The 16,132-nt window shown below is 36.4% G+C and overlaps 1 protein-coding gene across 1 annotated transcript in view; it reads right to left on the reverse strand.

Annotated features, from left to right (window-relative positions):
- Positions 1–4,819: 4,819 nt before the first annotated feature.
- The window catches only part of MRC1 (mannose receptor C-type 1), a 95,129-nt gene continuing 83,816 nt past the window's right edge, over positions 4,820–16,132 (reverse strand). Inside the window, exons 27-30 of the mRNA XM_029238675.1 lie at positions 8,987–9,100; positions 8,299–8,463; positions 6,851–6,892; positions 4,820–5,741 (exon numbers count right to left, since the gene is read on the reverse strand). Coding sequence (XP_029094508.1) covers positions 5,491–5,741; positions 6,851–6,892; positions 8,299–8,463; positions 8,987–9,100 — 572 coding nt within the window. The 3' untranslated portion in view covers positions 4,820–5,490. The remainder of the gene's footprint in view (positions 5,742–6,850; positions 6,893–8,298; positions 8,464–8,986; positions 9,101–16,132) is intronic.

Raw genomic sequence — 16,132 nt, forward strand, 5'->3', positions numbered from 1 at the left:
TAAAAATGTAAGTAGAAATTTCAGTTATCATCAATGCCTAGTCAAAATGGAAGATCTAAGTAACATAGTATATACAATGATAAAAGAACTACACTTATTTTCTTTTTTGATAGGACTGTGATATTGGAGCTCTACCAAATATACGACTTGGAATATGTAACTAGGAAAACATTTTTGGAACATTTCAATGAAACAGCAAATTCTTCCATAGATACTGGCAGTCTGCAGATTTGGATGTATAGAAAATATACTTTATTTTGTCATTTTAAAATTTATTTATTAAATAATTAGGAGAAAGTGCAAGTAAATTAAAGGTAATATGAAATAAAGCAAAAACCTAGCCACAAAACCGATAGAAATTATTCTGAGATCAGGATAGAAACAGGAACAAGAGAATTTTCGGATAACTCCAAAAGGAAAGAAGAGCTAAATTTCAAGTTGAAGTAGGGAAGAGACTCATAGGTTTTATGGCAACTTAGTTAATGAAGGGAATGAAGAAAAGTGAATCATATGAACATATTAGAAAAAGATTTCAATTTTTACTGATTTGACACAAAATACCAACCTCACCAAAACAATCAAAACAATGCCATTAGAAAAACAATATCAACAAACTGATAGTGAGTATCATCAAATTCAAAGGTATCTGAGATTACTCATCACACAAAAAAGAAAAAAAACTCAAAATGAGTGCCCTGAAATTTAGCATATGAATATTTAGAAATATTAGAATATGAATATGTATATGAATGAAATTTAATAGAAATGTTCCTATATTTGACCATAATCCTAAAAATTTATATCATGTTATCAATAGCAAGTTGTATGGTTAAAAGAACCTTTTCTAAACTATCAAAGATTTTTAAAAATTCTGATCAATTGTACTAAAGACTGCATCATCTTTCTTTTCCCTTTATAAAAAAAAATTACAAAACCATTGCCATATAAAGTGGTGTGATGGTTAATTTTATGTGTCACCTTGGCTGGGCCCTGGTGGACTTTTAGTAAAGCAGATTACCCTCCATAGTGTGGATAAGCCTCATCTAATCAGCTGAAGGCCTGAAGAGAACAGAGAGCCAGAAGAATTCTGCTACCAGACTGCCTTTGGATTCAAACTGTAACTCTTCCCTGGGTCTTCAGCCTGCTGACCTCTCCTGTATATTTGGGACTTACCAAGCTCCACAGTTGCATGAGCCAATTCTTTAAATAAATCTATAGAGTATATAGGTAAGTAGATTAAAATATGATAGATGATAGATAGATAGATAGATAGATAGATGATAGATAGATGACAGATAGACACAGATAATTGATGGATAGATGTATAGAACCCTTTGGTTCCACTTCTCTGGAGAACCCTACAAATACAAGGGACAATCAAAAAAAGCATTATAGAAGTATGTTATGGGCTGAATTGTGCCCCCCCCCCAAATTCATATGTTGAAGCCCTAACACATAGAACCTCAGAATGTGACTGTATTCAGAGATAGTGTCTTTAAAGACTCCATTACGTTAAAAATGAGGTTTCGGAAGCTCATATAACTCAACATCAAAAAAACAAACCACCTGATTAAAAAAATGGGCAAAAGGCCTGAATAGACATTTTTCCAAAGAGGAAATACAGATGGCCAACAGGCATATGAAAAGATGTTCAGTGTTGCTTATCATCAGGGAAATGCAAATCAAAACCACAATGAGCTATCACCTCACACCTGTCCGAATGGCCACCATCAAAAAGAACACAAATAACAAACGTTGGAGAGGATGTGGAGAAAAGGGAATCCTTACACACTGTTGTTGGGAATGTAAACTGGTGCAGCCAGTGTGGAAAACAGTATGGAGGTTTCTCAAAAAACTGAAATAGAACTACCATATGACCCAGCAATTCCACTCCTGGGTATATATCCCAAAAAAGAGAGAAAACACTAATTCTAAAAGATACCTGCACCCCAATGTTCAAACCAGCATTGTTTACAATTGCCAAGATACAGAAGCAACCTAAGTGCCTGTCAACAGATGAATTCATAAAGAAGATGTGGTGTATATACACAATGGAATATTATTCAGCCATAAAAAAGAATGAAATTTTGCCATCTGCAACAACACAGATGGACTTGGAGGGCATTATTCTAAGTAATAAGTCAGACAGAGAAAGAAAAACACTGTATGGTATTACTTACCAGTGGAATCTAAAATATACAACAAACTAGTGAACATAACAAAAAGGAAGCAGACTCACAGATATCAAGAACAAACTAGTGGTTACAGGCTGCGGGGCAATATAAGGGTAGGGGATTAAGAGGTACAAACATTTAGGTATAAAATAAGCTACAGGGATATACTGTACAACATTGGGAATATAGCCAACATTTTATAACTATAAATGGAGTATAATTTTTAAAAATTGTGAATCACTATATTGAACACCTGTAATTTATATAATAGTGTACATCAAGTATATATCAATAAAAATTTCCCCCAAAATGATCTTTTGTGTCTGGATGTCCACTAGACTGTGCAGTTCTTGTGGACAAGCAATACTTCTCACCCATGTTTGAATCTCCAGGACCTAGCTCAATGCCTGGCATATGTATTAGGTGCTCATGGAATACTTCATGAACTAATGGGTAAATGTACAAACAGATGGCTGAGTGAACACTGAAAATGGGTGAAGCAAGATATTACCAGTCTCTTGAGATATCATCTTTAATTTTAGAGTTCAAGTTACAGACTATTCACATTGTTTTGAGTTCACCTGGGAAAAAAATATCCTTAAGAATCTTCTGGCTGCGGAATTCTGATGAAAACAAGTGCAAAGCCACTGAGGAGAGCACTTAAACATTTAATCCCCAGAAAGAATTTCCAGTTAAAAAACAAAAACAGGGGCTTCCCTGGTGGCGCAGTGCTGAAGAATCCGCCCGCCAATGCAGGGGACACACGTTCGAGCCCTGGTCCAGGAAGACCCCACATGCTGCAAAGCAACTAAGCTCATGCGCCACAACTACTGAGCCTGCGCTCTAGAGCCCGTGAGCCACAACTACTGAGCCCATGTGCCACAACTACTGAAGCCTGCACACCTAGAGCCCGTGCTCCACAACAAGAGAAGCCACTGCAAGGAGAAGCCCGCGCACCATAATGAAAGAGTAGCCCCCGCTCGCCGCAACTGGAGAAAGCCTAGTGCAGCAATGAAGACCCAACGCAGCCAAAAATAAATAAATAAAATAAATAAATTTATTTAAACAGAAACAAAAACAAATCAACTACAACAGCCAAAACCAAAAAGAAATGCAAAAAAGCAAACAAAACAAAAACTGCTCTTCTCTGCTTTATAAAACTTCCCCCCCTCCAAAAAAATGCTTATTAATATGTTACTACTTAATTTGGGTACATATATAGATACAGATGACTTATCTATTTGATTGTATGTCTGAGTGGATAATGTGAGGGTGTGAAGCATAAAACTCAGCACCCTGCCGAATACAGTTTCTTGAAAGGATAAGACATTTAAGTCTGAGATATATGTTGTTTGAAGTCCAAAATATTTTCTGCAAAAACGCAGCTCTGAGTTATGATGAAAATGACTTGTGTACAGAATTTGTACATCATGCCCACTCATACACTCCTCTTTCACAGTTCTAATTCTCTTCTGTATCTTTCTCTTGTATCTTAAAAGAAAAAAATATGTATATATGAAGACTTTTTTCATTATAATTAACCACATGCTCCTTTGACACCATAGCCATTGTTTCCACTGGAACTTCCTCTAATGGAATATGTTGTGTTCTTACCAGGAAAATAAAAGCAATTGGTTTTCTATTGTCTGAAGCATGAGAGTTGTTTGTTCTCAGCAAGCTTTCCCACAATTGCCCACCTCTCTCATCCTGTTTCTTTCTATCTGTCACCTATCTCAGGTGGGGTATTGCAAACCTCACCTTACCTCCTACACAGTACGCTACTTCTTAGTCCTTTTTGAATTACAGACTCTCTTGAAAATCTAGCTATTTTCTTCCCAGAAAAAAAAAAAGGCATAAACACAAATAGAGACATTTTGCATACAATTTGGGGGGCCTTCATAGACCCCTTAAGGAGGGGCCATCTAAGGAGTCCTGTTTAGGGACCTCAGGTAAGGAATTTCTGCCCGTGGGCAACCTCTTGGAAAAGGCAAGAATGAGCTGGGAGCGTAGTACCCGTGCAAGACGTGACATCTCCAATGTATTTCACAATGTACATAAAGCTTTATCTAAGGCAAAACTTTTTAAGCAAAAAGGAATTGTTAAAGTGAGAAAATGATATTAAAGACCTAATTCCCAATAACAGCACCTTTGATTGTTGAATTCTGAAATAAGTCAGTGTTATAGGGGAAAGATCCAGGGAAATTGACCAAGTCATTACAGTAAAAAATTCATTTTATGCACAGTGTTTTAACAATCTTTTTTTTTTTCCAAACAGATGAAGAGTTTAAAGAATTCCTCTACTAATAATATCATTTATTTTCAGAGTACAGTGAAGTGTAAAGTAAATGGATAAATAAATCTCAGTTAAAAGAAAATTTACACTTACCAAGATCACAAAAATACAAATCCATTAAAAATAGACCTTGTTTTGTTTTTTTTTTTTTTTTTTTTTTGCGGTACCCAGGCCTCTCACTGTTGTGGCCTCTCCTGTTGTGGAGCACAGGCTCCGGACACGCAGGCTCAGCGGCCATGGCTCACAGGCCCAGCCGCTCCGCAGCATGTGGGATCTTCCCAGACCGGGGCACGAACCCGTATCCTCTGCATCGGCAGGCGGACTCTCAACCACTGCGCCACCAGGGAAGCCCTAGACCTTGTTTTTGATGTCTATTTCACATTATCTAAATACATCCAGTTATGCAAATTTATATTTTTATTTCACATCTTTGCATTCTTGATATACATAAAACAGGACAAAGAACACATTTGCAATATTCAGCCTGGAAAATCCTGCTTGGGGCAAACAAGATTCTCAGCTGCCTTATTCTTTCCGCACATGTAAAAATATACTTCTAAATCATTGGGGTAAAAATCAAGATGGGTATAAGAAAAAAAGTGACTAAATTTTTGTGTCACCCGAGGTTATTTGTACTTGGCTTTTAAAATGGTTATCTAATTACTGAATAACTATTTAATGGGTAACAGTTCTTTAGGAGCTCCTTAAACGATTTCAAGAAGCTTAGCTGGTTGTTTCTGGGGTTCTTGTAATCTGTATGCAGTTGACACTAGCTACATACCAATGCTGTATATTCACCTAAGATCTTTTTAAACATAGTAGTCAATGTTACTATCCCTTTTTTGTGAAAATATCTTGCCAGGCTAGAAAATAAACAGTTATTTTTTCCATGAGGCAAAGGAAAATGACAGACCAGTGTAATACAGCACTAATTTGAAAGGAAATAATCACATTGAATGAAAGACTTTACCATTTTAGTTATAATCTTACGAAATTCAAATATACCTAAATCACACCATGATTCTAGATGACTGCGTGTTCATTCTGTTCAATGTTGCCCATGAGATCTTTTGTATCACTAGTTCCTGGACTCGATCCACTATTAAAATAGAGAGTGTTCTCAAAAGTGTCCTCTCGAGGGAAAGGCACACGTCTTTTCTTATAAAAGAAATACGCAGCGAAGCCAGCACCCGTTATAATCAGGAGGACCACTATGACTACCACTCCTGCCACGTTGGAAGATGGTTTGGAAGGGCCCATCTTCCTTGGGTCAGCTGTAAATAAATAAACATGTTAGGAAACAAGTTAAGGGGAGGCAGAGAGTAGAATGCTATGGAAACAATACAACTTTCTTCTTAGGAAAACTAAAATTCACAAATTTTCTTTCCAGTGACATTTGCCAAACAGAATGCAGGACATGAAAACAGAAGTCCATGTGATACAGAAGATTATTTTACATGTTAAGATGATTATGCAGTTGCAAGAATATTTCATGTATCTACGTAGCCCTGAACTGGTATAATATTTTATTTTATTTATTTTTTGTGTGTGTGTTCATGTGACCCTTGTTTTATTTAATAATGGCCCCAAAGCCCAAGAGTAGTGATGCTGGCAACTCCAATATGCCTAAGAGAAGCCATAAAGTGCTTCCTTTAGTGAAAAGGTAAAAGTTCTCAACGTAATAAGGAAAGAAAAAAAGTTTGCTGAGGTTGCTGAGATCTACAGTGGGAATGAATCTTCCATCTACGAAATTGTGAAACAGCAAGAAAGCTGTGCTAGTTTTACAGTTGCGCCTCAAACTGCAAAAGTTACGACCACGGTGCAATATTTTAAATTTTTAAAATATTTACACCTGTTTCAAAATAATTCGGAGAAAAAAGAAAGTGAGTGGTGGAAATGTGAACACATGAGTATTAGTTCACAGACAGCACTTATGAAGTTAATAAGGGGGCTTTAGGCAAGCTATAAATCTCACTTTGAGTTGTTTTAGCAGCAAACAACATGAGTGAAAGAGGATCAGTTCCTTATTCAAGCTGTCCATAAAATTAAAATTTAAAACATTGCTTAAAAAAAAAGAAAAGAAAAAAATCACAGGGATTTCTAAGAAATTTCCTCGGTGGGTTCTCATAGGGCAACCCTTGGTAACAGAGCAATCAATGTCCTCAGTAAGATCTGTGATGAAAACACCCACCTGACGCCAAGGCCTGCTCTCCTAGGGCATCCTTTAAGGAAGGTCGATGTCATAATGACAAAGGCTAGTATAGCTCAAGAAATTCGACTGAGAGTGTGGGGCGGATAGGAAGGGATTATTGTGGTTTTTAAAACAAACAAATGTGATTGATATATTGCTAATATGGAAATTAAAATTTCACAATGGTCTTACCTTTTGTTGTAATTAATGTATGAGTAGGTTCAGCATCAACAACTGTTTGTAAAATAAGAAAATCATTAAATACTGTTTGTAAAATAAGAAAATAATTAAATACTTATTAAAAACCCATAATAATTGCATGTAGATAGTGAGCATTATTTGGTTTACAAATACATCAAATCATCCATGTTGGATTGATGGTGATATATGATATAGATAGACAATAAATAGATGATAGATAGGTAGATAGATAGATAGATGGATGATTGACTGGTAGATAAAATCTGCATATTTATACAGATTGATCTATCTATCCATCCTATAACAGCATCCTATAGCTGCATGATGAGTTTGAATACATTGGAAGATCTGAAAATATGATCTCCCTGGTTGCATTTGAGCCACTGATACTCACCCTCAAAATATAGCCAATCTACTCATAAATAATGTATCCTAGGCTAGCAGTTTTGAAAATGGCTCACTGAAGCATAAGGTACTACAAGGCATTTGAATGAAAAATAAAATAAGATTCCAACATTGCACCAAAGGGTGTGGTATCTTAGAACAGAGCTTTCAAAGAATGAAGAACTACGCAATTCTAAAATAAAATAAAAATCTACTGGGGATGGAGTGTTAATTTATCCAACTCATTTATTTAAATCTCTTATCTAATTTATAATTTTGTCTCTTGGGAAAGATATTACATGAAGTAGAATAGCATAAAACATTATGGAAGTCCAGAGAGTATCACAGCATGGGCATATAATATTATTAATTCCCCCAGCCCCTGTCCTGACATGGTCTGTCATTCAATCTCCGAAGGAAACTTAATTGGTGTTACATGATTTATTCCTTAATAAATTCTCATTCCTCCTCACCGTCCACTTTGGTTTGGCCAGGGTAAGTATTTCACCCCTTCTTCTCGCACGCCACAGGCCTGGCTCTCCAAACTGCTCAGAACCTCGCAAATCCATATGCATGGATATCCCATTATAAATGTATTGATATACCAAAATCATTATGTCAGTTAAGCAGAAAGAGAGTGTTTTGTGCTCACTCAAAACTGCAGACAGCAACTGATCACCACGGCAGATTGGATTTCTCACTTATAAAGAGGGAGATGGACTTCCCTGGTGGCGCAGTGGTTGAGAGTCCACCTGCCAATGCAGGGGACACGGGTTCGTGTCCCGCTCTGGGAGGATCCCACATGCTGTGGAGCGGCTGGGCCCGTGAGCCATGGCCGCTGAGCTTGCGCGTCCGGAGCCTGTGCTCCGCAACGGGAGAGGCCACAACAGTGAGAGGTCCGCGTATCACAAAAAAAAAAAAACAAAAAAACAAACCAGGGAGAGGTTTCAAGGAACCTGTAATCGCATTATATTGATAATTACACACCTGATATCAATATTTGAAAGAGATGGGAGCCTGGAAACACACATACCATAGGACAAATTCTAACTTACATTTTGGTCTTTTACAAATGTATCCTTTGTAGGAAGAACAGTGAATATTACTCCAAAATCCAGAAGATGCATATAAAGCGACACAATCATTTCTTTCACCAGAGGGATCTCCTGTCTTCCAGTTGACAAAGGAGAGTGGGTTGTTGTTTATCCATAGCCACATTCCTGATTATCAGAGAAAGCCAATAAAAATAGAAGTTAAAAATAACTTGCCTTAAAATAAATTCAACTTATTCATGTAAAATTTCTAAGCATGTTATTTTATACTGCAATCAACAGCTGTTTACAACCAAACTTCACAGGCAAGATAATAGTAACTAGTTGTTACAGGGAAACTGAGAATGTGTTTCTCATGTAGTTTTAGTTGAAAATTTATTCCTAATTAGTATAAATATGTAAACTTAACCTCCCTTAATTGTTTTTTTCCTGGCAAAAGATGGAAAATATTTTTTAAAACTTCTTTAACTTAGCTACAGTAGATATTCTTTAATTAGCAACTTTCAAGATAGCCTAATATGTGAGTCGTTTAAATTTTCACTTCTTACCTCAAATGAAAATATGAGTTTGAATTTTCAAACTCTTCACAAATTAATCATTACTTAAGGCAAGACTTTCTAGGACTGAAAACTTGTTTTACCTACAACATTTTGAAATGTTTGTGATTCAATAATCATGCTGCAAAAATTACCTTCAACATTTCTATACAATCCTATCCAAAAGTTGGCTTTGCTTTGAAGTGGCTCAACTCGATATGACAGGAAACTCGATTCAGCAGCACTTTCAATGGTAACCAGAGAGGAACCTGCAGAGTACAAAAGAATAAATATGACGGCAGTATATTTAAGTAGTTGAAAATATTTTTATAATGATAGTATTGATATTAAGAGCAATAAAAAATCATCCCACTATCTCCACTTAAGGAGAAGAATTTCAAAGAGTGGCCATTTGGCTTCTAAGAATTTGTTTCCATTCTGAAAATATTATTTTTTTAAGCATCATTTGTGTACAAGCACTTAACGACTCACTGCAGGATATACAACGATGAGTAGGACATAGAACGTTTAAGAAGGTTATGGTTCAGTGGGTAGTAATGAGTTGAGAGTATAAAGAAATGTATTAGGAGGATATTTATTTTAGGGGAAGCAACTAAAAGGGAGCATGGAGGAGACAGAATTTAAGATACTAGGGAGCATAATATTTCAAGTAGAAAGGATAGAAAATAATTCCGGGAAGAGGAAGAATAAGAGAAAAGATGAAGAGAAAGGGAAGCATAGAGCTTCTTCATGAACAGAGATAGCTCACAGATGCATGGAATTCTTCATATTTGGTTTTTAGTAACAGGATTTGAAATAGATAGGTAGGTAGGTAGGTAGATAGATAGATAGATAGACAGATAAGGCAATTATTGGGGTAAATGAATAGTGTTAATAGATAGTTCAGTTTGGCTGGATGAATCTGGTCAATGGGTGAAAAAAGACTTGGGTTCGGTCTCACTGCAGATGGTAGGAGACTGGTATTTAGGGTAATGTGGTGATTACAAAACACAGTTTTTTTCGGGCAGCAGAATGATGCAATGCTCTCTAGGAGTATTAATCCAGCTGTTATGTATAGGACTGCACAAAAAGGAGAGAGGAAACAGAAAGACTGCTTAGATGACTATGGCATTGACAACCCAGTCAAAGACTGATTCAGAGCCAGCACTGTATTTTATAGTTAAATTACAGAATTTTAAATAATAACAACTTAAAATATAATTTAAGCAGTTTATGCCAGACATTTTGCTTTGCGCTTTATAAGCATGATGTCACTAAAATTTTACAACAATCTTATTACATTAGTACTACTTTTACTCCATTTTACAGATAAGGAACCTAAAGTCCAGAGGGTAAGTAATTTACCAAGATCCTAATGATAGAGGTGGGCAAAGTCATGGCATGATCCAGGCATCTGGACCTTGAGGACCTATACTTAACCATATGCTTGCACCCCATGTTACTGGGTCCTGGATTCTTCTCTTGATGACTGTTTTCATTGCATAATTTCATAATCCATTATTAAACATATTTCATTGACAATAGCCATTTCAATATATTTGTGACATATTTTGATGAATGCAAATCATTCATTAACAGGAAAATATAGTTATCTAAAGTTGAAAACGAAGTTTCTACACATTCACTGCAAGATTTTTTAAAAAAAATACTCAGCGGCATGAAAGAAAAACATTTTTTTAATTAAGAGAAAGCAGGTTTCAAGTGACATCATAAGGACTGGCAGAGTAAGTACCCCTGAAATTCCTCTCCTCTACAAAAGCAATAAGAACACTACCAAATTTTTCAAACTCAACTTTTCCAGAACCCTGAAAGTTAACCAGCAGCTTGTAACAATCCAGGAAGTATTTATTCAAGAAAATGCTTGACTCTCAGTAAGAAAAGTAAGCTACATGGTATTTTAACTTGTCCTAATCCCATAGCTTTATCCCTAGCTCTGTGACTGCGTTAAAAACCAACGGCCTCAAGATCACAGTGAAAACCAGAAGCCAGGAAGACACTGGGAAAGTCAGAATGGGATTGGGGTTCTTTCTAAGTCACATTGTCAAAGAATTTCCATTATTTGATCTCTCTGACATTTCCCTGGAAAACCTCACTTGCCTTGATTTGACCTGACTCAGAGCTCATCCAATATAAACAGCCTTTTCCTTGGGGGTATTTGTCAAAAACTAACAGTGGCAAGTACCTAATATCACAGCTGCCTGAAGCAGTGTGGGAAACAATTTTAGGTTAACAACAAGGTAACCAAAAAACTAAAAAGAAAAACTATGGAGTAAAATGTCCATAGGGAGCTTTAAGAAGCATTGACCTATTCCTGGGAGCCTAGAAGGCCACAGACACACATTGGGGTGTGTACACGCCCAGGACTATGTGCATGCCCATGAAAGATCTGAAAAGTCCCTACACTCTCACCCCTGGCTGACCCTGAGGGTCTGCACAAGCAGGAAGTGAAGGCTAAGGCAGAGTTTTTAATTGCCTATATGAGTGTTGAAGGCATGTCTTCAGACCGAGCCCTTCAGTAAAACCTGGGGAACTTTCTGGTTCTAGGCACTAAGGAAATACGTTCCCAATCATTAGCTGACCACTAAACTAAGTAGGCAAGAGACTTCAGTAACCGCACTTGAAAAAGAATACAAAACTTTACAGAATTCATGAGGGAAAGTTACTAAACAAGCAAATAACAACAAACAGCAACAAAAACAAACCTTGTGGAGTGGAAATAAACTTATTTCCAGAGTTAAATATTCATTTTTCAACAAGAAATTATAAGAAATGCAAAGAAACACGGAAGTATGACCCATACCAGCAAAAGAAGCAGTCAATACAAACTGTTCCTGAAACAGCCACACCTCTGACTTACTGGACAAAGACTTTTAAAATCAGCTATTTTAAAGATGCTTAAAGAACTAGAGGAAAAACTGTCTAAAGAACTAAAAGAAAGTATGAGACAATTGCTCACCAAATAGAGACTATTAATAAAAAGGTAGAAATTGTTTTTTAAGAAATAAAATTCTGGAGTTAAAAAGTATAATAATTGAAAGGAAAACTTCACTGGAGAGGCCTAACAGTGAGTTTGAATAAGCGAAAGAAATAATCAACAAACTTGAGATTATCCAGTCTGAATAATGAGGGAAAAAAAGAAGAAAAATTTACAGAGTCTCAAAGATATTTGGAACATCACCAGTCAAATCAAGATACACATAATGGGAGTCCTAGGAGAGGAATGAGATAAAGAGGCAGAAAGAATACTTGAAGAAATAATGGCCAATAGCTTCCCAATGTTGATGAAAAACATTAATGTAAACATGCGGGAAGCTCAACAACATCCAAGTAAGATAATCTCAAGAAGCTCCACATCACAATCAAACTATCCAAAGATAGAGAATCTTAAAAGTAATGAGAGAGAAGTGATTCATCATGTCCAAGAGATTCTCAATATAATTAACACTGCTTTCTCATCAGAAACCCCAGAGACCAGAAGGCAGTAGGATGACATATTCAAAAGGCTGAAAGAAAATGACTGTTGACCAACAATTTTCTGTCCAGCAAAACCGTCCTTCAAAAATAAAGGAAAAGTTGACATTCTTTTTTATTTTTAACATCTTTATTGGGGTATAAATGCTTTACAATGTTGTGTTCGTTTCTGCTGTACAACAAAGTGAATCAGCCATATGTATACATATATCCCCATATCCCCTCTCTCTTGAGCTTCCCTCCCACCTTCCCTATCCCATTCCTCTAGGTCATCACAAAGCACTGAGCTGATCATCCTGTGCTATGCAGCAGCTTCCCACTAGCCTTCCATTTTACATTTGGTAGTGTATGTATGTCAATGCTACTCTCTCACTTCATTCCTGCTTCCCCTCCCCCCCATTCCCTCAAGTCCATTCTCTACGTCTGCATCTTAATTCCTGCCCTGCCACTAGGTTCATCAGCACTGCTTTTTAAAATTCCATGTATATGTGTTCGCATACGGTATTTGTTTTTCTCCTTCTGACTTACTTCACTCTGTAGGACAGATTCTAGGTCCATCCATCTCACTACAAATAACTCAATTTCGTTCCTTTTTATGGCTGAGTAATATTCCATTGTATACATGTGCCACATCTTCTTTAAAGACATTCTTAGATAAACAAAAATGGAGAGAATTTGTCACTAGCAGATCTACTCTACAAGAAATACTAAAGAAAATCCTTCAGGCCAAAATAAAAAGATAGTTGACAACAACTTAAATCCACATGAAGAAATAAAGACCACCAGTAAAGGAAACTACATAGGTAAAAACAAAAGACAGTACGAATTTATTTCTTGTTTATACTTTTGTTTAATCTTATATGATTTAAGGACAACTGCATAAAACAATAATTATAAATCTGTGCTGATGGGCATACAATGTATAAAGATGTATTTATATGATAATAATAACACAAAGGACTGTAGAGGGAAAGGGGCTATATAAGAGCAAAATTTTGTACTCTATTGAAATTAAATTTATATTGATTTGAACTAGATTGTTGCATATTAAGATGTTATTTATCATCCCCAGGGCAACCACTAAGAAAATAACTAAACAACACATAGTAAAAAATATAACAAGGAAATTAAGATGGTACACTAGAGATTATCTATTTAATGTTAAAGCGGGTAGAAATGGATAAATAGAGGAACCAAAATACATAAGACAAATATAAAATAAATTAAAGGGCAGATATAAATCCTACCTTATCAGTAATTACATTAAATGTAAATGGATTAAGTACTCCAACCAAAAGACAGAGATTGGCAAAATGAATAAAAAATAAAAATAAATTTTAAAATAATACAACTATATTTTATCTACAAAACACACATTTGAGATTCAAAAACATAAACATGTTAAAAGTAAAAGCATGGAAAAAGATATTCCATGCAAATAGTAAATAAAGAAGAGCTGGAGTGGCTATACTGATACTAGACAAAAGACTTTTAGACAAAAATTGTTACTAGAGACAAATAAGGATGTTTTATAATGATTAAAGTTTGAATTCATCAAGAAGATATGACAAATATAGACATATATGCACTGAACAATAAAGCCTCGAAATACATGAAGCAAAAACTGACAAAGTAGACTTCTCCTGACTGAGAATTTAAAGTAAAAACTCATAGGGAGTTTTTAAACTCCCTGTGGCAACATATAAGTCTCCTGAAATTCCCTTCTCCCACATACACACCAGTGAACACCTACACATAGAGCAATTCTATCAGTAAAATCCAGAAACTCAGTGACTCCTACATATAGGGCAACTGAGAAAACACAAACATCTAAATGAGTAGGAAAGGCTGAGACACACTCTCTTCATAAACCCCACCCATGGCACAGTGCCGTATAATCAGGAGGGAGCCCCTAATTGCCAGCTTCTCCCTGAATAGAGAAGGGTTTCAACCATACATCTAGCACCCCAAATTTTTAGGCTCCTGTTCCTCTATTTGAAGGAATAGGCCCCCCAAATGCCTAGCTCTGGAAGCTAATGGGGTTTGCAGCCACGAGACCCATAGGACCACAGAAAATAAAGCAGTAGTTGTTAATGGGCACCAAACACTTGCCATGGCTATTCTCCCAGGGCTCAGCTAAGAGGGAACAGATAAAAATGCCCATCCCTCAGTCTTTCCCTAGAAGGAGACTGACTGCATACTTTACAACCTGCTGCCTGGGGGGGTCCAGCTGCTAATTTGCATTCAGCAAGGGGCTAGCTGTGATCCTCCTGGGGGAGCTGGTGGGCCCTTCTGCCACCTTCTTTCTCCAACTTGCTGCAATGATAAAATCAGGTCACCAACAGGTCTCTGGAAGGAGCTTAGACACACACCTGGCTTATATACTTTCCCAGGTGCCTGAGGGTCCAGATTCTAATCAGTCTGCTTTTATGTGCTAACTGTGATCCTCTCCTTTGGGATATCATCAGGTATTGGCACACCCTCAACCACTGGGAGCCACTAAAAACAAAGACAACAGCTTGTATAACCACAAAGTTTTGAGTGACAAACAGGAACTCGGGCTGGATTGACTGATGAGGTTCATCTCCCACACAAGACCACTCTCAAGACTGGGAGAGGTGTCTCTTTTATCTAATGTGCAGAAACCAACACAGAGAGTCAAGGAAAATAAAGCAAAAGCAAAATGTTTTCCAATCAAAAGAACAAGATACATCTCCAAATTGATATTAATAAAACAGAGACAAGTAATTTACCCAATAGAGAGTTCAGAATAACAGCTATAAAGATACTCAGTGAGGTCAGGAAAGTAATGCATGAGCAAAGTAAGAATTTCAACAAAGAGAGAGAAAATATTAAAACGTACCAAAGAGAAATCACAAAGCTGAAGAACACAATAACTTAAATGAAAAGTTCAGTAGAGGTGTTCAACAGCAGACTAGAAAACTGGAAGAAAGAAACAGTAAACTCAAAGAAAGGGCAGTCAAATATATCCTGAAGCAAAAAGAAAAAAAGAATCAAAAAGAGTCAAGCTAGCTTAAAGGACTTATGAGACAACAGCAAGAGGATCAATCTACACATTACAGGAATTCAAGGAGAAGAGAGAGATGGGGGCAGAAAGCTTATTCAAAGAACTAATGGCTGATAATTTCCCTAACCTTGGGGAAAGAAACAGACATCTAGATCCAGGAAGCATACATAAGGAGTACCAAATATAATGAATATAAAGAGACAAACACTGAGACACATTATATTAAATTGTCAAAAATTAAAGACAAAGAGAGATTCTTAAAAACAGCAAAAGAAAAGCAACTTGTTACATAAAAGGGAACCCTTGTAAGACAAAACAAATTTTTCAGGAGAAACTTTGCAGGCTGGAAGGGAGTGAGAAGACATATTTAAAGTGCTTAGAGATAAAAGCTTCCAGCCAAGAATACCCTACCTAGCAAAGCTGTCATTCAGAATTAAATGAGAGATAAAGAGTTTTCAAGACAAACAAAAGCTGAAAGAGCTCATCACCAATAGACCAGACATATAAGAAATGTCAAGGGGAATTCTTCAAGCTAAAATGAAAGGACACTAATTAGTAATATGAAAATGTTTGAAAATATAAAACTCAACAGTAAAGGTAAATGTATAGGAAAATCCAGAATATTCTGATACTATAATGGTGGTAAGTAAATCACCTAAAACTGTTGTATAAAGGTTAAAAGACAAAAGTATTAAAAATAACTATAGGGCTTCCCTGGTGGCGCAGTGGTTGAGAATCTGCCTGCTAATGCAGGGGACACAGGTTCGAGCCCTGGTCTGAG

This window comes from Monodon monoceros, unplaced genomic scaffold (assembly GCF_005190385.1).
Source record: "Monodon monoceros isolate NGI ecotype Baffin Bay Population unplaced genomic scaffold, NGI_Narwhal_1 Super_Scaffold_21, whole genome shotgun sequence".
In the NCBI taxonomy this organism is placed as follows: Eukaryota; Metazoa; Chordata; class Mammalia; order Artiodactyla; family Monodontidae; genus Monodon; species Monodon monoceros.